This window comes from Salvelinus alpinus, chromosome 13 (genome assembly GCF_045679555.1).
Source record: "Salvelinus alpinus chromosome 13, SLU_Salpinus.1, whole genome shotgun sequence".
Taxonomy (NCBI): Eukaryota; Metazoa; Chordata; class Actinopteri; order Salmoniformes; family Salmonidae; genus Salvelinus; species Salvelinus alpinus.
Genome location: NC_092098.1, coordinates 7,141,299 through 7,169,244, shown reverse-complemented (window position 1 = coordinate 7,169,244; position 27,946 = coordinate 7,141,299). Strand labels below are relative to the sequence as shown.

The 27,946-nt window shown below is 42.0% G+C and overlaps 1 protein-coding gene across 2 annotated transcripts; it reads left to right on the top strand.

Moving 5' to 3' along the window:
* The first annotated feature begins 454 nt into the window (after nt 1-454).
* On the top strand, nt 455-26,897 carry LOC139538046 (macrophage colony-stimulating factor 1 receptor 1-like). 2 transcript variants are annotated; one of them, XM_071339962.1, is made up of 21 exons: nt 455-607; nt 13,769-14,035; nt 14,119-14,397; nt 14,501-14,637; nt 14,774-14,942; nt 15,207-15,417; nt 15,567-15,682; nt 15,824-15,935; nt 16,102-16,259; nt 16,644-16,771; nt 16,863-16,989; nt 17,074-17,181; nt 17,362-17,472; nt 17,588-17,768; nt 18,821-18,900; nt 23,275-23,384; nt 23,487-23,609; nt 23,714-23,825; nt 23,933-24,032; nt 24,127-24,232; nt 24,674-26,897. In XM_071339962.1, the coding sequence occupies exons 1-21, from the start codon at nt 556-558 to the stop codon at nt 24,821-24,823; spliced, it is 2,937 nt and encodes a 978-aa protein (XP_071196063.1). In that variant the 5' UTR covers nt 455-555; the 3' UTR covers nt 24,824-26,897. The 2 variants fall into 2 exon arrangements, with proteins under 2 accessions (XP_071196063.1, XP_071196064.1); XM_071339963.1 differs by lacking the exons at nt 15,207-15,417; nt 15,567-15,682.
* Nucleotides 26,898-27,946: the final 1,049 nt, after the last annotated feature.

Below are 27,946 nucleotides of genomic sequence, written 5' to 3'. Positions count from 1 at the left end.
CCATTATTTTCAAGCTAATGTACAGAACGTCAGTGTTCATCCCTTACATGTGAAAGCCTTAAAATCAGAATTATAGCGGCGTAATTGATCTCCGCATGTGCTAGCACAAGCAGCGCAAACTTCTTTCTTTTGCACGACAGAAGTGAGCTCGAAATGGCTGAAAGTATGCATCTTAGAAATAGTAGCCTTTGAGATGTGTCCATCTAAACAGGGTTATTATGGAAATCATTCTTCTTGTAAAGCTAGTTAACGTTTAAATCAAACTATTATATTAAATCGGACTTTTCACAAGAATCGCATTATTGTGTGCACATAACCGTACTCATTGACTCGTCCATCAAAAGAATGAAAGAAAACACAAACTACTTTAACATGTACTGGCTGTATGCACTGTGCGAGGTGAGTAAGGGGAAGTTCTGATGATATTAGGCTATAAGGACTGAGAAGCCACACCAATCAACCAGTTCCTTAACTACCCTTGAGTAGAGCGGACAGACATTTATACAGAGAGACAGAGCAGTCAGAGACAGACAGAGGCAGTGAGAGGGACAGAAGATGCTCTTTCTAGCCCTTCTCCTGGGCATCATGGTCTGCGGCACAGCCCAAGGTAAGCACATGAATCAAATGCTACCCTAGTAATACTGTAAGTAGTTTAATATCAGCTCCTATGGCTGCGTAATTTGTCTTCTGACCAATCAGACCAGATCGTTTGGCAATAACTGGGCAAAAGATCAGAATTGGGCTGCCTGTGTAAACGCAGCCTTTGATCTCTGAATACTTGGGATTTCTTAACCAACGAGACCGAATTTAAAATCATACGGTTCTGTTAATATTCACAAAAATGTGTAATAAATGTGTCATGAGTTATTTTGATTTAAAAAAAAATCTTTATTTGATTGTATTTTGCACAGATAAATTGTCATTACATCATTCCAAAAAAGTCATCCAAAAGTGTATATTTCATATAAAGTGCTTCTGAAGTTTCTAATGAATTTATAACACACATAAAAACCCACAATATTCTGTGTGGTTGTATTATATTTGACATATTCTGCAATATAGATACATTATATTTTGTCTTAATTAAAAGTTTATGACAAAACATAAAAATGTAATCATGGGTGTAACAGAATTTTTACTCAAATTGATAGTGACTTCGAGGTGTTCTGCGTTAGTGAAGACTGTTACAGTGAGAACAGGTGTTTAGTTAGCTTTGTGAGTTCTGACATCTGAGAGCTGGGGGGTGGGCAGAGCTAATGGGACCTGTCCAGTTCCTGGTGAGCCCCCCCCCCCCCCCCCACAAAAAGCAGAAGTAAGAATGAGAATGGGAAACAGGCCCCCAAAGACCACGATCCGCCTAAGCAGGTCCCCAGCCCAATGTGTTTCCTGGAACTAGACGCTATGTGGGGTTTCGTTTCAAACATTTCCACACACACAGCTCAGGCACCAGCTCAGGCACACTCTCATTTCCCCTTTCTCCCCCCCAAAAAAAACACAACAGAAAAAACATGAAAACAGACAAAAATGCCTTAATTGCTAAATAATTCTCGCTGTTGACGTTGGTGCACACCGAGAAATGACATTTTCCTTGAATCATTCCTTTTTTCTATGGATGATTTCTAAGGCATTACCACTGAAGTAACTCATCATTCACCATTATGATACTATTCTATCATGTCAGTAACAGCAAACTACATAACTTTGGTAGTCAAGTGTTGGCATCATTCCTGACAGAGGAGAAATTCAAGAAGATGCCCTTCGCTGACTTAAAGGGGATTGTTTGATGCCCATTTTAGTATTTTACACAAAAAAAGTGAAATACTATGTTGTACAGTAAAAAAAATATATATATATATTATTGCAGGTTTGTTGCCATGAATTAAAATGGGATGTCTTCACTCACCACAAAATGTCTTTGTTTTCACTATTGGGGGTTACCCTGGGGGTCGGGTGTGGGGCTACACCAATGCCATGATTACTGTATATACAGTGGGGAGAACAAGTATTTGATACACTGCCGATTTTGCAGGTTTTCCTACTTACAAAGCATGTAGAGGTCTGTAATTTTTATCATAGGTACACTTCAACTGTGAGAGACGGAATCTAAAACAAAAATCCAGAAAATCACATTGTATGATTTTTAAATAATTAATTTGCATTTTATTGCATGACATAAGTATTTGATCACCTACCAACCAGTAAGAATTCCGGCTCTCACAGACCTGTTAGTTTTTCTTTAAGAAGCCCTCCTGTTCTCCACTCATTACCTGTATTAACTGCACCTGTTTGAACTCGTTACCTGTATAAAAGACACCTGTCCACACACTCAATCAAACAGATTCCAACCTCCACAATGGCCAAGACCAGAGAGCTGTGTAAGGACATCAGGGATAAAATTGTAGACCTGCACAAGGCTGGGATGGGCTACAGGACAATAGGCAAGCAGCTTGGTGAGAAGGAAACAACTGTTGGCGCAATTATTAGAAAATGGAAGAAGTTCAAGATGACGGTCAATCACCCTCAGTCTGGGGCTCCATGCAAGATTTCACCTCGTGGGGCATCAATGATCATGAGGAAGAAGAGGGATCAGCCCAGAACTACACGGCAGGACCTGGTCAATGACCTGAAGAGAGCTGGGACCACAGTCTCAAAGAAAACCATTAGTAACACACTACGCCGTCATGGATTAAAATCCTGCAGCGCACGCAAGGTCCCCCTGCTTAAGCCAGTGCATGTCCAGGCCTGTCTGAAGTTTGCCAATGACCATCTGGATGATCCAGAGGAGGAATGGGAGAAGGTCATGTGGTCTGATGAGACAAAAATAGAGCTTTTTGGTCTAACTCCACTCGCCGTGTTTGGAGGAAGAAGAAGTATGAGTACAACCCCAAGAACACCATCCCAACCGTGAAGCATGGAGGTGGAAACATCATTCTTTGGGGATGCTTTTCTGCAAAGGGGACAGGACGACTGCACCGTATTGAGGGGAGGATGGATGGGGCCATGTATCGCGAGATCTTGGCCAACAACCTCCTTCCCTCAGTAAGAGCATTGAAGATGGGTCGTGGCTGGGTCTTCCAGCATGACAACGACACGAAGCACACAGCCATGGCAACTAAGGAGTGGCTCCGTAAGAAGCATCTCAAGGTCCTGGAGTGGCCTAGCCAGTCTCCAGACCTGAACCCAATAGAAAATCTTTGGAGGGAGCTGAAAGTCCGTATTGCCCAGCGACAGCCCCGAAACCTGAAGGATCTGGAGAAGATCTGTAAGGAGGAGTGGGCCAAAATCCCTGCTGCAGTGTGTGCAAACCTAGTCAAGAACTACAGGAAACGTATGATCTCTGTAATTGCAAACAAAGGTTTCTGTACCAAATATTAAGTTCTGCTTTTCTGATGTATCAAATACTTATGTCATGCAATAAAATGCAAATTAATTACTTAAAAATCATACAATGTGATTTTCTGGATTTTTGTTTTAGATTCCGTCTCTCATAGTTGAAGTGTACCTATGATAAAAATTACAGACCTCTACATGCTTTGTAAGTAGGAAAACCTGCAAAATCGGCAGTGTATCAAATACTTGTTCTCCCCACTGTATGTGATCACCTTTGTATGCTTGCAATGCGCAATGATGGAAAAGTACTGGGTAATGGAAATGCACTGCTTTAATTCTCAGGATGAGAACTGCCTGTTGATAGTCACGCAGCCTCAAGGCCGAGATGGCATATAGTAGAGCGAGAAACCACAGTCTAGACATGTTTTTCTCATCTTAGATACTTTGTATCTAATCCAATGCAACAATGTTAAGGAATGATTGACGGTAGGTTGTCCACACCCACTAAAGTGTTGCCTCCTGTTTCACCACACAGATCTTTACTTTAGACAACTGAGGTATTCTGTATGTGAATCTCTGTCTGCAGTTGTATTTTATTACTAAAGAGTTCTATACCAAGGTTCCTGTGTCCGTGTCATCTATCTGGAAGACTCATTGTTGAAGGAAACTTACATCACCCCATGCAAAGAACCACCCAACATCAGTCTCTTTCAGGTAACGAAGAAGCCCCTGCCAATGAACCAGTTGGCATGACCATGGGGGCCCCTAAATCAGCCATCCTCTCCCTGCCAACCCAGAGTCCAGTCAGGCTCCCCCAGTGGTAGCCCCTCCCTCCCTCTGCTGTGGCGTGGACGAGCTGAAACAGTTACTCTCCCAACTAACCACATGACCAGCGGGAGGTTGCTAGCTGGAGAGGAGAGGTGGTCAAGGTGCTGTCTCAACTGGTCCAGGAGCACCAAGACGTGTCCAGCGGCCAAGGGGAGGTCATCGAGCAGCTGAAGGCTATGAAGGACCAGGGAGCACAGCACCTGAGTGACCTGCGGAACCTGGCTACACACCAGCGTCTCCTGGTGGAGAACCACCAGGTGTCAAGCATCTCTACCCACCTCCAGGACCTGGCCAAGAAACCCAAAGCTCACCCTGCCGCTCCCGGACAATGAGATGCTCAGATCTTAACCTGCATGAGACAGGTTGTCCAATCTGGATGAATATTAAAGCTTTATAACAAACTAAACAGCTCAATACAGTTTTAGATTGTGGGTGACAACCTGCTACTAAACCAAGCTTGGTCAATAAGGCATATAATTATACAGTCAATTTGCTTGTGATAGATTTAAAACCCATTACAGTCCAAGCCCTGTCTAAGCCAGGGAAGGGGGTTCTACTACGCTATCTGGCATTGTTTTAAGAAGGTCATACCATGGATCAGTTTGCTATTTGATTTACAATTTTAAGACCCCTTGAAGTATATATATATTGTATTTGGCATTACTACTATTAGCCCATACAAACGCATTGAGTAACAGAATCTCTACATTGAACAACAGATAGTCCCCCCAAAAAATCTAAAGGAAGTTTGTTCTGAAGTGTCTGTCCTATATCTGAGAGATATAAGAAATATCAGGAAACACGTTTAATTGTTTTACCCCTTACTATTGGCACTAAACAGTCTAAGCCCTGTCTAAGCCAGGGAAGTGGTAGGGCTATATGGAATTTTTTAAGATGGTCATATTAAGGATCTTTTTGCTATTTGATTTTGCATATTTATTACCCTTTGAGGAATAAAAAAAATATCAGCCGACATGTACGTGTTCGTAAGAGACTCACTTTTCCACATATTAGTGTGTAGCCCAAACGGTTCAGACGCTACAGACAGAAGTTGGCAGATCGGCTGTAGCGACTTCAGACGAGTCCCAAGACGCTTGTGGGGATCGTAGAGAAAAACAGAGAACATGGTGTTCATGAGAGTCTCATCTTTCCATAGAGGGGTCATAATAGTTTGAACACCAAACCGTTCGGACGCTACAAACGATTTTGGGAGAAAACCAATTTCCGTGATGTTTCACGGTCTGACAAACACCGCTCTAGCTCTGTCACCTTTCACTGCAGATGCGGAAGTGCAACATCGGCTGATGCGGTGTATTGAGACGCATCCAACGCAAAAACAGATGTCTCTAGCTTAAACTGACGGATTTTGATAGGTTATGTTTTTATTATGCTAATTCCATTTCTGGGGGGGGGGGGCACGGACATCGACTCAAGGTTAACAATTAGGTGATGAACCAATCACAGTCTGATACTCAAATAATGTGAATATAAGTCAAGGTTACTCTCGGGATTCACCTGAATCTCATAATATCTCTTTCAATATCTCACATGTGGGATATGGCCAAATCCGTATGACAAACATGCTCTTCCGAAGCCAGGTAGTCTCCACGCCAACCCTCAGAGGCCCTGACACAGGACGGTATGTGCCAAAGAAGGCGCAGTGGCGCGTCTAGCCAGTAGAACCTCACAAAAGTATGAGGAGATGATGCCCGACAAGCCACATTGCAAATCTCCTTTAAGGAGATACTCTTGAACGGTGCCCAACAATCCCTCAAACCTTTCGGAGGCTGTAACTGCTTGCTATTATAGGCCAATATAATAGCTTCCACAATCCAATGTGATAACCGTTGACAAGAGAGGGGCCTCCCCTTGCAGGGCCCCGGACACAAAGAGTTGACTCCTCTTGCGCAATGCTCTTGTTCTATCAAGAATATGTGCAATGCACGTACTGGAAAACAAACGGTACAGACACTCATCTTCCGTAAAACTGAAGGGAAGGGAGGTAGAAAGCCACAAGCGCCAAGGCGAAACAATTCTAATTGTCACTGACCTTAGGCATAAAGGCAGGGTTAGGCAACAAGGAAACCTTGTAAAACCCCGTGGCAAACTGTAGGCATGAACGGTGAACTAAAAGTGCATGCAGCTCACTCACTCGCTTTATGGCCATAAAGGCTAGCAGTAAAGCGGTCTTGAAGAAGAAATAACTCTCAACGCTTTCCAGAGGCTCAAAAGGCTGCTGTGAAAAACCCTCAAGCACAATAGACAGATCCCAAGACGCGGCTCAAGGCTTGGAAACTGGACTTAATGAAACAACATAAAAAGGGGTGTTATCCCACCGTGTTATTGTCAAAAGCCTATATGACAGGACGAAAGAGCGGCTAGATAGACCTTAACCATTAAATACATATACAGTCAGGTCCAAAGTATTTGGACAGTGACACAATTTGCATCGTTTTGGCTCTGTACGCCACAACAATGGATTTGAAAGGAAAGAATCAACATGTGCTTTAAGTGTAGACTTTCATCTCTAATTTAAGTGTTTTGCCAAAATTATTGTATGAACCGTGTAGGAATTACAACCATTTATATACATTTATAACAAAAGTGTATTCGCAAAAAAAAAAAAGCACAATCGTTGCACCAATGTACAGTTGAAGTCAGAAGTTTACACACACCGTAGCCAAATACATTTAAACTTTAAGGCTTTTTTTATGGCGGTTTTGGAGCAGTGGCTTCTTCCTTGCTGAGCGGCCTTTCAGGTTATGTCGATATAGGACTCGTTTTACTGTGGATATAGATACTTTTGTACCGGTTTCCTCCAGCATCTGGTCCTTTGCTGTTGTTCTGGGACTGATTAGCACTTTTCACACCAAAGTACGTTCATCTCTAGGAGACAGAACGCGTCTCTTTCCTGAGCGGTATGACGGCTGCATAGTCCCATTGTGTTTATGCTTGCGTACTATTGTTTGTGAAGATGAACGTGGTACCTTCAGGCATTTGGAAATTGCTCCCAAGGATGAACCAGACTTGTGGAGGTCTACAATTCTTTTTCCGAGGTCTTGGCTGATTTCTTGAGATTTTCCCATGATGTCAAGCAAAGAGGCACCGAGTTTGAAGGTAGGCCTTGAAATACATCCACAGGTACACCTCCAATTGACTCAAATGATGTCACTTAGCCTATCAGAAGCTTCTAAAGCCATGACATCATTTTCTGGAATTTTCCAAGCTGTTTAAAACTTTTACTTGGTACCCATCCCGGATCCGGGAGCACCCCCCCACAGTAAAAAAGCTGACTAGCATAGCCTAGCATAGCGTCACAAGTAAATACAAGCATCTAAATATCATTAAATCACAAGTCCAAGACACCAGATGAAAGATACAGATCTTGTGAATCCAGCCATCATTTCTGATTTTTAAAATGTTTTACAGGGAAGACACAATATGTAAATCTATTAGCTAACCACGTTAGCAAAAGACACAACTTTTTTTACTCCACCATTTTTTTCCTGCATCAGTAGCTATCACTAATTCGACTAAATAAAGATATATATAGCCACTAACCAAGAAACAACTTCATAAGATGACAGTCTGATAACATATTTATGGTATAGGATATGTTTTTTTAGAAAAATGTGCATTTTTCAGGTATAAATCACAGTTGTACATTGCAGCTGCAATCTGAAATAGCGTTGGAAGCAGCCGGAATAATTACAGAGACCGACGTCAATTACCAAAATACTCATCCTAAAACATTTCTGAAAAATACACAGCCTACAGCAATCGAAAGACACAGATCTTGTGCATCCAGACAATATTTCAGATTTTCTAAGTGTTTTACAGTGAAAACACAATATATCGTTATATTAGCATACCACATGAGCTAACATCACCCCAGCATTAAATCAAGGCAAAGGGGGCGATAACGTTATCGCCACCAAAATATATTAATTTTTTCACTAACCTTCTCAGAATTCTTCAGATGACAGTCCTGTAACATCATATTACACAATGCATATAGAGTTTGTTCGAAAATGTGCATATTTAGCATCAAAAATCTTGGTTATGCAATGTAATCTGTCAAAACATGGCATGCATTCGGGCCGGCGCCATCTTGGAAAGGCACCTATGATTACGATTATTTATCGATTAGATTGACTAAAAAAATACAGGTTGGACAGCTAATGAAAGATGCATTGGTTATTAATGCAACCGCTGATTTAGATTTTTAAAATTAACGTTACAAGACATACATTGTGAGTTACAGCCAGATAGTGCCGCAAAAAATGGCCGACAACTGCGTTTAAATTTTTCCACATAAATACGGAATAAAATCATAAATAACTCTTACTTTTGGACGAGCTTCCATCAGTATCTTGGGCAATGTGTCCTTTGTCCAAAAGTATCGTTGCTTTGTTGTAAAACGACCTCCTCAACTTCAGAACTAGCAGCTAACGATAGCTTCACGGCACACACATGCCCAAATCGTCAAACGCAATACTAAGGAAATTCAGAAAAATAGCAATATACTCGCATAAACTGATATAAATCGGTTTCAAATAACTTCGTTATGATGTTTCTAACACCTATATCGAACTAAATCACAGACGGATAGATCTTTGATCAATAACGAGAGCTTTTGAGCATGCGATTCTGATGTCCTCCCTTGCGTCCTGGCGAGCGTCAAAAGGAAGGGTCATCTCACTCCATTCCCTTTTATAAACTCTGACAAACACGTAGAGACACCATTCCACTTCTCATTGGTTACTGACATCCAGGGGAAGGCGGGTGCAGTTCATGTCAAGCCATAGGGCACACACAGAGTTTTCAACTGATCCGAGATCAGAGACTATTTTTCAGAGCTTCGCATGTCCTGTCATGAGTTTCGCTGTAGAAAGAGTTCTGGTTCACCCACAGACATAATTCAAACGGTTTTAGAAACTAGAGATTGTTTTCTATCCAATAGTAATAATAATATGCATATTGTACGAGCAAGAATTGAGTATGAGGCAGTTTAATTTGGAGACGATAAATGCTAACGTTGAAACAGCACCCCCTATATTGAGAAAAGGTTATTAAAGGCACAGTCAACTTAGTGTATGTAAACTTCTGACCCACTGGATTTGTGATACAGTGAATTATTAGTGAAATAATCTGTCTGTAAACAATTGTTGGAAAAATGACTTGTGTAGTGGTTGAAAAACTAGTTTTAATGACTCCAACCTAAGTGTATGTAAACTTCCGACTTCAACTGTAATTGGACAAACTAACATAATCATAAATTAAATTGTGAGTTTTAATACTTGGTTGCAAATCCTTTGCAGTCAATGACTGCCTGAAGTCTGGAACCCATAGACATCACCAGATCCTGGGTTTCTTCCCTGGTGATGCTCTGCCAGGCCTTTACTGCAGCTGTCTTCAGTTCCTGCTTGTACTTGGGGCGTTTTCCCTTCAGTTTTGCCTTCAGCAAGTGAAATGCATGCTCAATTGGATTCTGGTCAGGTGATTGACTTGGCCATTGCAGAACATTCCACTTTTTTGCCTTAAAAAAGTATTGGGTTGCATTCGCAGTATGCTTCGGGTCATCGTCCATCTGCACTGTGAAGCGCCGTCCAATGAGATCTGAAGCATTTGGCTGAATCTGAGCAGATAATATAGCCCTTAACACTTCAGAATTCACCCTGCTAAATACAAGAGAACCGTTCCATTGGCAGCCATACATGCCCACGCCATACCACTACCTCCTCCATGCTTCACAGATGTGGTGGTATGCTTCGGATCATGAGCAGTACCTTCCCTTCTCCATACTCTTCTCTTCCCATCATTCTGGTACAAGTTGATCTTTGTCTCATCTGTCCATAGGATGTTGTTCCAGAACTGTATAGGCTTTTTTAAAATATGTTTTTTGGCATCTGGTCTTTCTAATCTGGTCTTTCTGTTTTTGAGGCTTAACAATGATTTGCATCTTGTGGTAAACCCTCTGTATTTCCTCTAGTGAAGTCTTCTCTTGAATGTTGAATTTGACACAGATACGCCTCCAACCCGGAGGGTGTTCTTGATCTGGCCAACTGTTGTGAAGGGTTTTTTTCTTCACCAGGGAACGAATTCTTCTGTCACCCACCACAGTTGTTTTCCGTGGTCTTCCAGGCCTTTTGGTGTTCCTAAGCTCACCAGTGTGTTCTTTCTCTTTAAGAATGTACCAAATAGTTGATTTAGCCACACCTAATGTTTTACCTATCTCTCTGACAGGTTTGTTTAGATTTTTCAGCCTAATGATGGCTTGCTTCACTGGCAGTGACAGCTCTTTGGACTTCATATTGATTGTTAACAGCAACAGATTCCAAATGCAAATGCCACACTTGAAATCAACTCTTGACCTTTTATCTGCTTACTTGTAAATTAACTAATGAGGGAATAACACACACCTGGCCATGGAACAGCTGAGGAGCGAATTGTCCAATTACTTTTGGTCCCTTAAAAAGGGGGTGACCACATATAAAAAGTGCTGTAATTGCCACACCGTTCACCTGATTTGGATGTAAATACCCTCAAATTAAAGCTGAAAGTCTCGGTGGTTACAAACATATTCCATTTAAGAATGATGGAGGCCACTGTGTTCTTGGGGACCTTGAATGCTGCAGACATGTTTTGGTACCCTTCCCCAGATCTGTGCCTCGACACAATCCTGTCTCAGAGCTCTACGGACAATTCCTTTGACCTCATGGCTTGGTTTTTGCTCTGACATGCACTGTCAACCGTGGGACCTTATATAGACAGGTGTGTCCCTTTCCAAATTCTGTCCAATCAATCAAATGTACCATCTCAAGGATGATCAATGGAAACAGGATGCACCTGAGCTCAAAGTCGAGTCTCAAAGCAAAGGGTCTGAATACTTTTATAAATAAGGTATTTCATTTTTTTTTGTTTTTTTAATACATTTGCAAAAATGTCTAAAAACCTGTTTTTGCTTCGTCATTATGGGGTATTGTGTGTAGATAGATAAGGGAAATTATTAACGTAACAAAATTTGGAAAAAGTCAAGGGGTCTGAATACTGTGCTGCACTGTGCTGTAGCTATTGCAGTTACAAATGTGATAATTCAAATGTGAAGTATATCATTACTGTAGACCATTGGTTCCCAAACTTTTTATAGTCCCGTACCCCTTCAAACACTCAACCTCCAGCTGCGTACCCCCTCTAGAACCAGGGTCAGTTCACTCTCAAATGTTGTTTTTTGCCATCGTTGTAATCCTGCCACACACACACACACTATACAATACATTTATTATACATAAGAATGAGTGAGTTTTTGTCACAACCTGGCTCGTGGGAAGTGACAAAGAGCTCTTATAGAACAAGGGCACAAATAATAATATAATAATAATAATCAATAATTTTGCTCTTTGTTTAGCCATCTTACATATAAAACCTTCTTTGTTCATCAAAAATTGTGAATAACTCACCAAAGGTTAATGAGAACATAACTCTGCAATGTTGGGTTGTAATGGAGACTCTCAGTCTTAAATCATTTTACACACAGTCTGTGCCTGTATTTAGTTTTCATGGTCGTGAGGGCCAAGAATCCACTCTCACATAGGTATGTGGTTGCAAAGGGCATCATCAGTGTCTAAAACAGTGCGATTTGCCAAGGCAATAATCTCTGAGCGCAGCCCTATCCAGAAATCTGGCAGTGGCATCTGATTAAATTCAATTAGATTAAAACCGCTTTTTGCAATTTCGATGAGGCTCTCTTGTTCAGATATCGGTAAGTGGACTGGAGGTAGGGCATGAAAGGGATAACGAATCCAGTTGTTTGTGTCGTCCATTTCGGGAAAGTACCTGCGTAATTGCGTGCCCAGCTCACTCAGGTGCTTCGCTATATCACATTTGACATTGTCCATAAGCTTGAGTTCATTTGCACACAAAAAATCATACAATGATGGAAAGACCTGTGTGTTGTCTTTGTTAACACAGACAGAAAAGAGCTCCAACTTCTTAATCATAGCCTCAATTTTGTCCCGCACATTGAATATAGTTGGGGAGTGTCCCTGTAATCCAAGATTCAGATCATTCAGGTGAGAAAAAACATCACCCAGACAGGCCAGTCGTGTGAGAAACTCGTAATCATGCAAGCGGTCAGACAAGTGAAAATGGTCAGTAAAGAAAACTTTAAGCTTGTCTCTCAATTTTAAAAAAAACGTGTCAATACTTGCCCCTTGATAACCAGCGCACTTCTGTATGTTGTAGAAGCGTTACATGGTCGCTGCCCATATCATTGCATAATGCAGAAAATACACGAGAGGCCAGGGGCCTTGCTTTAACAAAGTTAACCATTTTCACTGTGTTGTCCAAAACGTCTTTCAAGCCGTCAGGCATTCCCTTGGCAACAAGAGCCTCTCGGTGGATGCTGCAGTGTACCCAAGTGGCGTCGGGAGCAACTGCTTACACACGCGTTACCACTCCACTATGTCTCCCTGTCATTGCTTTTGCACCATCAGTACAGATACCAACACATCTTGACCACCAAAGTCCATTTGATGTCATAAAGCTGTCCAGTACTTTAAAAATATCCTCTCATATTGTCCTGGTTTACAGAAGGGTTTCTTGGGCATTTAACCCAACCCCTCTGAATCAGAGAGGTGCGGGGGGCTGCCATAATTGACATCCACGTCTTCGGTGCCCGGGGAACTGTGGGTTAACTGCCTTGCTCAGGGCCAGAATGACAGATTTTTACCTTGTCAGCTCGGGGATTCAATCCAGCAACCTTTCGGTTACTGGCCCAACGCTCTAACCACTAGGCTACCTGCCGCCCCCCATTAACGTAACGGACATATATCAGGAGCTGTGCCAGGCCCGACACATCTGTTGGCTCATCCAGCTGTAATGCATATAATTCACTGGCTTGTATGTGAAGCAGTAATTGTTTCAAAACATCTCCTTTCATGTCACTGATGCGTTGTGAAACAGTGTTGTTTGATGAAGACATTGTCTGTATAGTTTTTTGGCCTTTTCCCCCAGCAGTGTCCCAGCCATATTCGCGGCAGCAGGAAGAATTAAGTCCTCCACAATAGTATGGGGCTTGCCTGTCCTAGCCACTCGGTAGCTCACCATATAAGACGCTTCTAGTCCCTTCTTATTAATGGTATCTGTTACTTTTATACGTCTTACAACTCAAAAGTCGTCTTTATTCTCGCTCAAAAAACTCTGTGGCTTATTTTTCAAATTGTCATGTTTCGTTTCTAAATGTCTGCGCAAGAGTGAAGTTTCCCACGAGAGAGTAACGGTTAATGTGATTGGATGTTAATTATTTGACTAGGCTATACCTGTATTTGACATTGTGTTGTTATTTCGCTGGACACTATGGACACAGTGAAATGAGGCTACTCAGGCGAGAAAAAAACCTCACCCAAAAGTATAGCCCCGTTGGAAAACAGAAATGTACTGTTTGAAAATGTGAATCCCATTTTTATTTGGCGTACCCCGGACGGCATTGCACGTACCCCAGTTTGGGAATAGCTGCTGTAGACTATGTCTGCATTCCATGAAACACGAGATTGCTAGATTTGATTATGTGTGTTATTTATGCCTGGTTCTGTCTTTGGTTTGTTGACAGAGCAGAGCCCTCCAGTGATCAAGCTGAACTCGGTGGTGCTGAGGGAGGCTGAGTGGACTATCCCTGTTGGTACCTCATCTTTCACCTTGACCTGTGAGGGCTACAGCACAGTTACCTGGTCTAGCACAGCATTCAAACTCATGAGGAATACTAGATTGGGGAGTGTGATTACCACCAGGCGCCTTACAGTAGACTACACTGGCACATACAAGTGCATGTATGAGAACCAACCAGACCTCAGCTCAGAGGTCCACATCTATGTGAAAGGTAAGTGTGTAAGTATTGTCATATTCAGTGCTCAACCTGAAGACTCACATGCACCAATATATCGCCTGTTATGTTCCTTATAGATCCCCATAACATCTTGGTGACCCCTCGAACCCTGGGAGATGTGAAGGAGGGCAGTGATGTTCTCCTCTGTCAGCTGACAAACCCCATAGCCACCGACCTATCCGTCCGTATGGCCAACGGAGACCCTACACCGCCCGACATGAACTACACTGTCAACCCAAAGAGAGGAATCCTCATCCGACATCTTCTGACCAGCCACAGCGCAGACTACGTCTGCAGTGCAAAGATCGATGGGGTCACGAGAGTCTCCAAAGTTGTCCCCATCTTCGTCATTCAAAGTGAGATGAAGTTGAATTCTGTGCATTTGTGTTGGTTGGACATTGAGGTTATTAGCCCCAAAGCATTTCAACACATCTAAACACTTCTCTACGTCTGTTCCAGGGTTGCGTTTGCCCCCATCTGTGCTAATTGAGGTAGATGGGTATGTTCGTATTGTCGGAGAGCAGCTCCTGATCCCCTGCATCACCAGCAACCCTAACCACTTCTACAACGTGACGTGGAAACACTCCTCCCTCAAAGTCAGTTAAACAGTAGCCTATTTTCAATTCCTGTCATTAAATCCTAGATGTTTTCCCTACCTACGTGTGCTTTTAACTTGTATGATACAGTATATTTCTGAAGATCTGAATTGATATGTTGGTGTTGTTTTTACAGGCATTGAACTTTTCACATAAAATGATACAAGAGGCCCAGAGTAATCAAGTGCACATCACCAGTAGTGTGACTATCCCAGCTGTGGCCATGTCTCACACAGGAAACTTCACCTGTACAGCCATGAATGAGGCTGGGTTCAACAGCTCCACCACCTACCTGCAGGTTGTAGGTGAGCATTAGGGAGTGTTGATCTAGCGTCTAATATGTTTCACTCCACAGAAACATGCAGTAGTTACGTAAGCCTGCAAGATCAGGATGGTAGTACGAGGCTAGTGTTGATTTCCACAAACACCAAATACGGAAACCTGTTTTAAAAGTCAAACTCAGCTCAGCATCCTCGAAGGAAATTGGGGTGTGACAATCTCAATTTTCAGTTTCGTTCAAGTTCGTGGTCACAATAACGGTCTCTCTGTTTTCCCTCTCGCCTCGTCAGATAAGCCTTACATTAGGCTCATACCCCGCCTGTCACCAGATCTCTACTTAAATGGCTCCTTAGTTGAAGTGAACGAAGGAGAAAACCTTGAGATAAACATTCAGATCGAGGCGTATCCCCAAATCAAGGAGCAGTGGTGGGACATCCCCATGTCTCACAATCACAACATCTCCACTCATGACGACACATGGGCCGTCCGATACAATAACAGGTCATTGTTTTCCCCTCTAGTTTCACTGGACATGAGTTGTCTGATTCTGAATGTTTGTATTGCATCATTTATAAAGATGCTGAGCAAATACAGGATCTATTTATTGAAACTGCTGTTATTTGAAACCGACTGATACGGTCACCCTGTAGGTACGAGAGCAGCTTGCTGCTACAGAGAGTGAGGTCTGAGGAGAGAGGCCAGTACACCCTCCACACTAGGAGCGCATGCCTCAATGGCTCCATCACCTTCAACGTCCAAGTCTACCGTAAGTGATCTCACTCCAACGTGATCGGTCACATCAACATTCAAACGGGCAGGAAAATATGGACCGCAATTGTGACCCGATCTGAGAATGTGACGCTGACTTAAAAAGCGTGATGCTGTTTGTCCTCTCTGACTTGAGTAGAGAAACCCAGTGCCATGGTCAGACTGAAGAATGTTACCACCCTGACCTGCACCACCTCTGGATACCCAGCTCCCACAATCCTCTGGTACCAGTGCCCAGGAATACAAAACACGTAGGTGTAAAAACTGCTGATGTAAAAAGGGCTTTATAAAATACATTTGATTGATTGATTGTCGGTTCTCTAACTGGACTGCAATAGAACAAGATCTTTCCAAGGCACAAGATGCAGAGAGCTGTTCCACTGTTCTGTGCTCATCCCGATGTTCCTCTGTTGTCAGGTGTGATGGTGACAATGACACCGTGGAGTTGCAGCCTCTTCTCACCAGCACCATGGAGGTGCAGAGTGAGCTGACCCTCAGTCCCTCAAGTACGGAGGTCACGGTGGAGTGTGTGACCTTTAACCTGGTTGGTAAAGAGCGGGACATCTTCGTATTGCGTAAGACAACCTTTGCAGATATACAATATACTGTACAAAGAAAAGTTGTGTGAGATTCTCACATGGCGCTGGTTCTGTCACATTATGACTAGTTCATACAAACATTCAGTGGTCCCGTGTGGCTCAGTTGGTAGAGCATGGCGCTTGCAACGCCAGGGTTGTGGGTTCATTCCCCACGGGGGGACCAGGATGAATATGTATGAACTTTCCAATTTGTAAGTCGCTCTGGATAAGAGCGTCAGCTAAATGACTTAAATGTAAATGTAAATGTAGTATAAAAACAGCTACAGGTAGTCTTATTTCTAATATCCATTTTCAGTACTGAATAATGTCATGAGCTGACTTCAAGGGCATCAAATGTGTTTGCTGTTTGTTATGTCTTAGGTGGCCCTGCTGCGAGTACATCAACATTTGTCACGCCCAAGCTGTTCACACCCACTTTCATTGGAGCCACCAGCACAGCAGCCCTTCTCTTCCTTCTGCTTGTCATTGTCCTGTACAAATACAAGCAGGTAAGTTGCATTTACTGGCCCATTCACTGGCAATCAATGCCCAAAGACATGTGCAGTTAGACCATTACACAACATATGTTTTCTCTCATAGAAACCCAAATATGAAGTCCGGTGGAAGATCATCGAGGCCAATGATGGGAATAACTACACCTTTATTGACCCTACACAACTTCCGTATAACAAGAAGTGGGAGTTCCCTCGTGATAAGCTGAGGCTTGGTATGTTTTATTGCAGTTTTTGGGGGTAGAAACAGAGACTAGTACACTAAACAGTAATGACTGACTGAATACTGTGTGTTCCAGGCCAGATTCTGGGAGCAGGTGCTTTTGGGAAAGTAGTGGAGGCCACTGCCTACGGTCTGGGGACCGATGACAACATGACCACGCGCGTGGCAGTAAAGATGCTCAAGCGTGAGTTAGCCTCCTCATACTGCGTGTAAAATCTTTCCTGCAGCGTTGCATTTACTTTAGAAAAGGAAGTCAAAGTTATTGTACAATAGAAAACTGTTATTGGATACTTGCTGTTATTGGATACTTGTACCGATCGTAGAAGAAGCACTACCTCAGTACAAAATGACTTCTCCTCCTCAGCAAGCGCCCACTCAGAAGAGAGAGAAGCTCTGATGTCAGAACTGAAGATCCTCAGTCACCTGGGATCTCATGACAACATTGTTAACCTGTTAGGGGCGTGTACTCAAGGAGGTGCGACAAACTCTTTTCTGTACTTGTATTTCCATACAACAAGGTCAACATGACTTGGCGAGTGTCGTTGTTAACCAAATCGATCATCCCATTTATTGTGTTCGACCACACACAGGCCCAATGCTGATGATCACGGAGTACTGCAGCTATGGCGACCTGCTGAACTTCTTGCACGGCAAGGCCAAGCTGTTCCTGTACTCTATCCCGAGCGGACCAGGGACTCCAGAGGTTCCACGGGTTCCAGAGAACAGTGATCACTACAAGAACACATGTGCACAGGAGTCCCGTGTAAGGAGGTAGGCTGTACTGATCACGAACACGCCTCTCTAGTCTCAACTCACTCTTCTTTTTCCAGTCTCCCAGCAGAGACATTGTTCCTGTTTAAGTGAAAGCACACCAGAATGAGAAACAGATGTGAGACAAAGTTTCAGTCTCCACAAATGGTTTATGTAATGTGTATTCCACTCGCCAGTGACCTCATGTGCTCCAATTGTATTCATTGCTCTCTGCAGTGCCGTATCACAATCCACATTCTAACAAGACATGCATGCCTCTTCACACGTGTCAAGGTCTTTATGCTTTCATTGAAACCACACATTATAATGCCTATATGCACAGTGTAGACCGTAGTGTAACCTTGTCATGTAGTAGGCTCAGTAACATGAGGACACAATGGGTATCATTAAAAGGTACGTTTACTCCGCAAGCTTAGCACTCCATCACAGCAAACATCATCAGCACATGCATACTCTTCTTCTACACATCACCACATCATCTCCGTAGTGATGTGCAGTACGCAAACGATTCGTTCTTTTTGAACGACTCTTTTTACTGACCCGAGAGTCATGACTCGTTCATTTTAGTCGTTTGACCTGCTAGTGCTGGCCGCAATGAGTCCTACGGCAGGATTGGTACACACTCCTCCACCACCAACTGCCTGTCATCATGCACACAGGAAAATAGATCATGAGCATAGAGAATTAAAAAATACATGTTTAGAACTCATGATAGATCGCATGGTGCAAGAATGACTACAATAATAATATAATGGACAGAGGTTTGTAGAACCAAAACATACACACCCTCTCCTCAACAAAATTCAATTCGGGGGTGAATTGTTTGGGGGGGGCTGCGGTTCACAAACGATTGTGCTAATCACCCTCACAGCATAGCTGACTCAAATGAACGAAAATGAGTCGAAATAGGAATTATTTTGTCTGAACGAGTCAAAAAGATCAGAGTCAGTAAAAAGAGCCAAACTTCCCATCGCTACATCTCAGTGGGTTCTTCTGTTCTGTAATTCTGCCGTACAACAGAACAAAACTCTCAGTCCTCTATGTGTCTGCAGTGACAGTGGGATCTCCTGCTCCAGCTCACACAACTACCTGGACATGCATCCAGCGCAGAGACCCAAACACTGTCCTATGGGTAATTAGCATCCTTTTACTCATCACAGTAACATAGAGAGGTTTGTGGAGTGGAACAGCAGTATACACTACTGGTCATTTACAAAAGTTACCAGCATTTTCAGTACATTTTGTAATTAACAGGTAATCTATTGCAAATTTGTTAATTTATACTTGACTAACTTTTAAATATGTAATCATATAAAATATATTTTTTCTTAATCTTTATATCTGTCCATATTGTCCATGAGTTTGTAGTTGATAGACTATATGGTTCAAGAAAAAAAATGTTAAAAAGCATCTAATCAACAATTACATTTTATTGTTGGGACTATAAGGTTCTATCTGCACGAAGCATAGTTCTGAGAAATTGAGCATCAACATGTTTACAACCCAGATCTCAGAACTGTTTTGTAGTGAATTCTTCTTTCATAACCAATTCAGGTCTTCACCTTTAAGTACCTAAAGTGCAGAGTATCAAAATACTGAGACGTTTGTAAAACAGTCTTCCTGGGGGGGGGTGCAATCTCAGATAGAACCATATGGCTGAACCCAATTTGACACAGAATGTTACAATTCTTTCAATTTCAATAGAACATAACAAAAGGTGGGAGATGTTGTCAAGAAACACAGGCATGTTTAATCATCGGACCCAGTTTTGCCAGCTGAATTTAAGAATCCACCGCTTATTGTCACAGGAAAGGTCGCAATTTACGCGATATTATGCCAACTGCCAGCCACAAAAGAAAATCAGCCAGGCTCTTTTACGCCCTCTCCCGAATGGTAGCTATAAATGCAGAGGTTGCGCACAGTGCAACAATATGATGAAGTGCGAATATTTCTGCCACCCACATACAGGAAAACGGTTCCAAATAAATGACATTATTACGTACTACACCACCCATGTTATCTACATTATTAAATGTCCATGTGGGCTGTTACGTCGGTAAAAACTCTCGTTCTCTCAAACAAAGAATTACTGAACGTAAAAATTAAATCAGGAGAAACCACCGCGATCATCCAGTCGCAGTACATTTTAATGACCTAAATCATGTCATTTCCACTTTTAGATTATTTTGAGGCATAGAGAAAGTTAAGATGTCAGACAGGGGAGGTGATATAAATAATACTCTCAGCAAATGAGAATGTTTTGGGATTTTCACCCTCCTGACATTATTTCCTAAAGGTCTTAATGATGAAACATCTATGCGTGTTATGTTGTAAATGTGAACATAAATGAATGCCCCCATTTCAGATTGCTCTGACGTTTTGCTTGTGCTGTACCCAATGATTTATGAAAACTTGCTTGGTAGGTGATGTCCTCATTGTGGTTTTACAGACGCGTTTAATACGTTTTATGTACACACTTTAATAGAATATTTATGAAATGCAGATTGTTATATTTGGTAGCGCTTACTTGTTTTCCCTCGACTCCAACCCCATTCGATATGTGGAACGAATGTGGGTGGGGCTATGTCTACATAACGGTGAGAAAAAAAAAATTAAACTCACAAAAGCTCTGACGAAGGCCTTGAGGCCGATACGCAAACTTATTAAAGAGCAGTGATACTATCAAGAGCAGTGTGCGGGTTTCTTTTTTTTCTTTCACAATAGAACATTACAGACATTTAATGAACAAACAAAGATAATACCCTTACGTCTTTCTAATCACATGAAATATACAGTGCCTTCGGAAAGTATTCAGACCCCTTGACTTGTTCCACATTTTGTTAGGTTACAACCTTATTCTAAATTTGATTAAATTGTGTTTTTTCCTCATCAATCTACAAACAATACCCCATAATAAAAAAAATGGTGTGCTAATTTATAGTAACAAAAACGTAAATATTACATTTACATAAGTATTCAGACCCTTTAGTGCTTTGTTGAAGCACCCTTGGCAGCGATTACAGCCTCGAGTCTTTTGGGGTATGACGCTACAAGCTTGGCACACTTGTATTTGGGGGAGTTTCTCCTATTCTTGTCTGCAGATCCTCTCAAGCTCTGTCAGGTTGGATGGGGAGCGTTGCTGCACAATTATTTTAAGGTCTCTCTAGAGATGTTTGATCGGGTTCAAGTCAGGGCTCTGGCTGGGCCACTCAAGAACATTCAGAGACTTGTCCTGAAGCCACTCCTGCGTTGTCTTGGCTGTGTGCTTAGTGTCGTTGTCCTGTTGGAAGGAGTAGGTTTTTATCAAGGATCTCTGTGTACTTTTCTCCGTTCATCTTTGCCTCGATCCTGACTAGTCTCCCAGTCCCTGCCGCTGAAAAACATTCCCACATCATGATTCTGCCACCACCATGCTTCACCGTAGGGATGGTGCTAGATTTCCTCCAGACGTAATGCTTGGCATTCAGGCCAAAGAGTTCAATCTTGGTTTCATCAGACCAGAGAATCTTGTTTCTCATGGTCTGAGTCTTTAGGTGTCTTTTGGCAAACTCCAAGTGGGCTGTCGTGTGCCTTTTACTGAGGAGTGGCTTCCGCCTGGCCACTCTATCATAAAGGCCTGATTGGTGGAGTGCTGCAGAGATGGTTGTCCTTCTGGAAGGTTCTCCCATCTTCCCAGAGGAATTCTAGAGCTCTATCGGAGTGAGTATTGGGTTCTTGGTCACTTCCCTGACAAACGCCCTTCTCCCGATTACTCAGTTTGGCCGGACAGCCAGCTCTAGGAAGAGTCTCGGTGGTTCTAAACTTCTTCCATTTAAGAATGATGGAATCCACTGTGTTCTTGGGGACCTTCAATGCTGCAGACATTTTTTAGTAACCCTTTCCCAGATCTGTACCTCGACACAATCTTGTCTCGGAGCTCTACGGACTATTTCTTCGACCTCATTGCTTGGTTTTTTCTCTGACATGCACTGTCAACTGTGGGACCTTTATATAGACAGGTGTGTGCCTTTCCAAATCATGTCCAATCAATTGAATTTACCACAGGTGGACTCCAATCAAGTGGTAGAAACATCTTAAGGATGATCAATGGAAACAGGATGCACCTGAGCTCAATTTCAAGTCATAGTAAAGGGTCTGAATACTTATGTAAATAAGGTATCTGTTTTTTATTTTTAATACATTTGCAAACCTAAAAAAACAGTTTTCGCTTTGTCATTATGGGAGATTGTGTGTAAACCGATGGAGTTTTTATATTTAATCCATTTTAGAAAAAAGCTGTAATGTAACAAAATGTGGAAAAAGTCGAGGGGTCTGAATACTTTCCGAAGGCAATGTATTTATTAATGTTCATCACACATTTGTTGAAGCGATAGATCACTAAATTGACAAATACTCTATATCCTATGGAAAACTAGCAACATTGCTAAAGTTTAGTTCTGGGTGATATATTAATCTGGTCTCTGACACCCGAAATCAGTAAACTATTTGCTAGTTATCAATAAACTGTAGTACATTTTTTATTTTAGTGAAATACCCCTTCCATGGAGGTTTTCATATTGCTGTAGAACAAGTCAACAAAATAGCGATGCCTCTCCAATGGGCCTTAAACAAGCTGTAAGGCCGCTGCATTTATTTATTTTTACCACAAAGACCATTCTTCTGAAAAAGTGGTGAAAAAAATCTAAGTACTTGCAAAAGCAGACCAGAACTTATGATACGAATAATGAAGGACTTCTGCAAAATGAAGGTTCTATCTCCAAAATGTGTGGTTGGAGATAATTAGTATTTTTCAAGTCCCAGATCTCAGACCTGTTTTGTCTTCTTCTTTCATGACTCAATAAGTACATCACCTTACATACAATTTATGTTCTATTTACAACCCAGCATTGTGTGATTGGATTGCAGCTAGAACCTTATAGAACCAAGTTCAAAGGTGTTGGCACAGATATAACTTTTTTTGTTCATTGTAAATGGACTTTTTCCACAAATCTGACATCTCACATGTGAAGGACCACCTAAAGAAAAAGCTTTATGTGAACAACCCATTTTTGACCAAAATGTCAGATAGATCCTTATACTCCCAAGGTCTCGATTTGCAAATAACTATGCAACGCTTTCAATGATTTACATTTTTCACAACTGATACCAATTTGTCACCAAAACATTTACAACAAAGACCTATTGGCATTGTAAAATAAACAGAAGTGTGTGCAATATATAAAGGATATTTCATGCTGAAACTCTCGTATTAAACACCAATGGTATTCACTTAGTTGATGGGTTATATTTAGGATAATGTTTTACAGCTTTGTGATTCCATTTGTTATATTACAATTATATTTGATTATTCTATACCTTTTATATGTTATGAAAATTCCATAAAAAAACCTTGACTGTTTCCAAAATGTCAGTAGTTTACTGGTAAACTTCAAAGGTTACCTGAAATATACCCTCCCTTTGCAACCCTAGGTCTCATATACTCTCTCTCTCTCTCTCTTCCTGATAGGTTCCCTATGTGAGGATCCAGAGACAGGCACCTGGTCGCTGGACATAGAAGACTTGTTGAGGTTCTCCTCTCAGGTGGCTCAGGGAATGGACTTCCTGGCATCCAAAAATGTAATAGAACAAAACCAATGTAATTAATATCATAACTCATGTAGTGTAACATGCAGATGCACACACGTGCATATGAATGACGCCTATGTTGTCTCCGTGCAGTGCATTCACAGGGACGTGGCGGCTAGGAACGTCCTCTTGACCGATGGCCGTGTGGCTAAGATCTGCGACTTTGGCCTCGCCAGAGACATCGAGAATGACTCCAACTATGTGGTGAAAGGAAATGTGAGTAAATAACATATCAAGAAATCACTTTAGTTTTAGAGGCTCCGATCCTTGAATGATTGCGAACTATGATATGATGACCTCTAAAACTATTGTATTCCCAGGCCCGTCTGCCAGTGAAATGGATGGCCCCTGAGAGCATCTTTGAATGTGTGTACACAGTGCAGAGTGACGTCTGGTCCTATGGGATACTGCTGTGGGAGATCTTCTCTCTGGGTGAGTCACACTGGCATGTGATGACAAAAATACGGTCTTATGTTGAATTAATCAAAGTTTGTGTCCAAATGAAATATCTGAAATAAATGTTTGGTTGTTATTTCTAGGTAAGAGCCCATACCCTAATGTTGTGGTGGACACCCGGTTCTACAAGATGATCAAAGATGGATGCTACATGTCTCAGCCGGACTTTTCCCCTCCAGAAATGTGAGTATTATACTTCAAGATGGGTATATCAGCGAAGAGATATGACATTACTTGACAGCCTGCTGCACTATCTGAAACTGATTGTTCTCCTCAGATACACCATCATGAAGCTGTGCTGGAACCTGGACCCAACAGAGCGTCCAACCTTCAGTACCATCGGCCAACTTATCCAAAAGCTACTGCCTGACCAGCCAGACCATGTAAGATGGACTTAAGTGACACACTGCCTAGTGGTTGGGCCAGTAACCGAAAGGTTGCTGGATTGAATCCCCGAGCTGACAAGGTAAAAAGCTGTCGTTCTGCCCCTGAGCAAGGCAGTTAACCAACTGTTCCCCGGGCGCCGTGAATGTCAGCGATTAAGGCAGCCCCACACACCTCTCTGATTCAACTGCGGAAGACACATTTCAGTTGAAGCCATTCAGTTGTACAACTGACTAGGTATCCCCCCTTTCACTGTAGAAAATATTTAAGTTTAGTCTCTCTCTTAGCATTCCACTAACTTATAATCATTCCCTACAGCTAGATCTACTGTACTTCTAAAATGTATTTACAGTATGAGGATGAATATCATTTGGTGGGTAAAATGGTTTGGGGGACATCAAGACTTTTAATGTGATACTAAGTATCCTGACTTCTGCCAGACCTACAGGAATGTGCAGGATACGACTCCACAGCAGGAGGCAGGAGAGCAGGGGGACCCAGCTAAGATGAATGAGGATTGTGATCAGACACTGCACCAGGAGAGAGAGGAGCATCCCCTGATGAAAAAGAACAACTACCAGTTCTGCTGAGAGCACATCAAGCCATCATCAATGACTATACATTCACATTAACATGTGTCAATCACAGGCAAGAGATGGGTGGACACACACCAGTTTATCCAAATGTCTTGATTCTCATTGTACAGAACATGCCATACAGTAGCTGCCAGTAAGCAACATCGGGAACTAAGCTTTTATGCCTTGATCATGTTATGCCTTGATCATTGATCAAATGACCAACAGCTCCTAATTAGGTAATATAAATGTAATTATCTTTAAAGCTGCAATATGTACGTTTTTGGGTGACCCCACCAAATTCACATAGAAATGTGAGTTATAGATCTGTCATTCGCAGTGAAAGCAAGTCTAAGAAGCAGTAGATCTGTTCTGTGCACTATTTCTATGCTTTTCCGTGCACAAGTTTCGTTTTTGCATCTTTCACTTTCTATTTTGTACACAAGATTCAAACAGCTGAAAATACAATACTTGTTGTTATTTCACAGCGGTGTAGACGGTACAATGATTCACAACACTATACTTCCTTGTTTTGTCATAAACTGAAATTAGGCATACTATTATAATGTTAGCAACTAGGGAATGGCTGAGCGATTTATAATGTACCTTTAACATTTATGAGATACTTTACTAACTGATCTAACTGGCTTGATAAACTCGATGAATGTCTATTGGAAAAGAAAGCCAGTTACATATGCAGCTTTATGTTTCCAAAACTCCCAAAATTCTCAACACCAATTTTACTGAACTGAGATCAACGTTTCAGCATGCCTAAGCAGCACAAAAAGACATAGTTAATGCAGAAACGTTTTACTATTATAGTGTATAGTAGCAACATAGTCTCTTTTGAAAGTTTCTCTTGAGTGTTTGAAAATCGGAAGTGTGTGAACTTCAATGTAACCAAATGATTTCTGTTTTTTGTCTTGCCTTCAGAGTAAGAAATGCTTTACATTCAACTGAAACGTACCGTGACTCTTGGCACTCTCAACACCAGCTTCACAAGGTAGTGACCTGGAATGAATTTCAATTAACAGGTGTGCCTTGTTAAAAGTTCATTTGTGGAATTTCTTTCTTTCTTAATGCTTTTGAGCCAATCAGTTATTGTGCGGAAAACTTCAAGAACTTTCAAAGGTTCTTCAAGTGCAGTCGCAAACACCATCAAGCGCTATGATGAAACTGGCTCTCATGAGGACTGCCACAGGAAAGGAAGACTCAGAGTTACCTCTGCTGCAGAATATAAATTCATTAGAGTTAACTGAACCTCAGATTGCAGCCCAAATAACAGAGGAGACTGCGTGAATCAGGCTTTCATGGTCGAATTGCTGCAAATAAACCACTACTAAAGGACACCAATAAGAAGAAGAGGGTTGCTTGGGCCAAGAAACACGAGCAATGGACATTAGACTGGTGGAAATCTGTCCTTTGGTCTGATGAGTCTAAATTTCTGATTTTTGATTTCCAACCACTAAAGGTGAATGGATGATCTCCACACGTGTGGTTCCCACCGTGAAGCATGGAGGAGGAGGCGTGATGGTGCTTTGTAGGTGTCACTCTCTTATTTTTTTATTTTAAATTCAAGGCAAACTTAACCAGCATGGCTACCACAGCATTCTGCAGCAATACACCATCCCATCTGGTTTGAGCTTACTGGGACTATAATTTGACTTCAACAGGACAATGACCCAAATCACACCTCCAGGCTGTGTAAGGGCTATTTGACCAAGGAGAGTGATTGAGTGCTGCATCAGATGACCTGGCCTCCACAATCACCCGACCTCAACCCAACTGAGATGGTTTGGGATCAATTAGACCGCAGAGTGAAGGAAAAGTAGCCAACAAGTGCTAAGGATATGTGGGAACTCCTTCAAAACTGTTGGAAAAGCATTCCTCATGAAGCTGGTTGAAAGAATGCCAAGAGTGTGCAAAGCTGTCATCAAAGCAAAGAGTAGCTACTTTGAACAATCTAAAATACATTTTTTTTGTTTTTGGTTACTACATGATTCCAAATGTGTTATTTCATAGTTTTGATGTCTTCACTATTATTCTACAATGAAGAAAATAGTAAAAATAAAGAAAAACCTTGAATGAGTAGGTGTGTCCAAACTTTTGACTGGTACAGTATATACAGTGCATTCGGAAAGTATTCAGACCCTTTGACTTTTTCCACATTTTGGTACATTACAGCCTAAGTCTAAAATTCATTACATAAAACATTTTCCTCAATCTACACACAATACCCCATAATGACAAAGGGAAAAAAGGTTTTTATATTTTTTTGCACATGTATATAAAAAAATGATATACCACTCACATAAGTATTCAGACCCTTTGCTATGAGACTCGAAATTGAGCTCAGGTGAATCCTTTTTTCATTGATCATCCTTGATGTTTCTACAACCTGATTGGAGTCCACCTGTGGTAAATTCAATTGATTGGACATGATTTGGGAAAAGAACACACCGGTCTATATCAAGGCTCGCACAGTTGACAGTGCATGTCAGAGTGAAAATCAAGCCACGAGGTCGAAGGAATTGTCCATAGAGCTCCGAGACAGGATTGCGTTGAGGCACAGATCTGGGGAAGGGTACCAAAAAATGTCTGCAGCATTTAAGGTCCCTAAGAACACCTCCATCATTCTTAAATGGAAAAGTTTGGAACCACCAAGACTCTTGCCAGAGCTGGCCGCCCAGGCCAAACTGACAAAATCGGGGGAGAAAGGCTTTGGTCAGGGAGGTGACCAAGAACATGATGCTCACTCTGACAGAGCCCCTCTGTAGAGATGGGAGAACCTTCCAGAAGGACAACCATCTCTGCAGCACTCCACCAATCAGGCTTTTATGGTAGAGTGGCCAGACGGCAGCCACTCCTCAGTAAAATGCACGACAGCCTGCTTGGAGTTTTTCAAAAGGCACCTAAAGGACTCAGACCATGAGAAACTAGATTCTCTGGTCTGATGAAACCAAGATTGAACTCGAAGGCCTGAATGCCAAGCGTCACATCTAGAGGAAACCTGGTACCATCCCTACGGTGAAGCATGGTGGTGGCAGCATCATGCTGTGGGGATGTTTTTCAGCGGCAGGGACTGGGAGACTAGTCAGTATTGAGGGAAAGATGAACGGAGCAAAGTACAGAGATCCT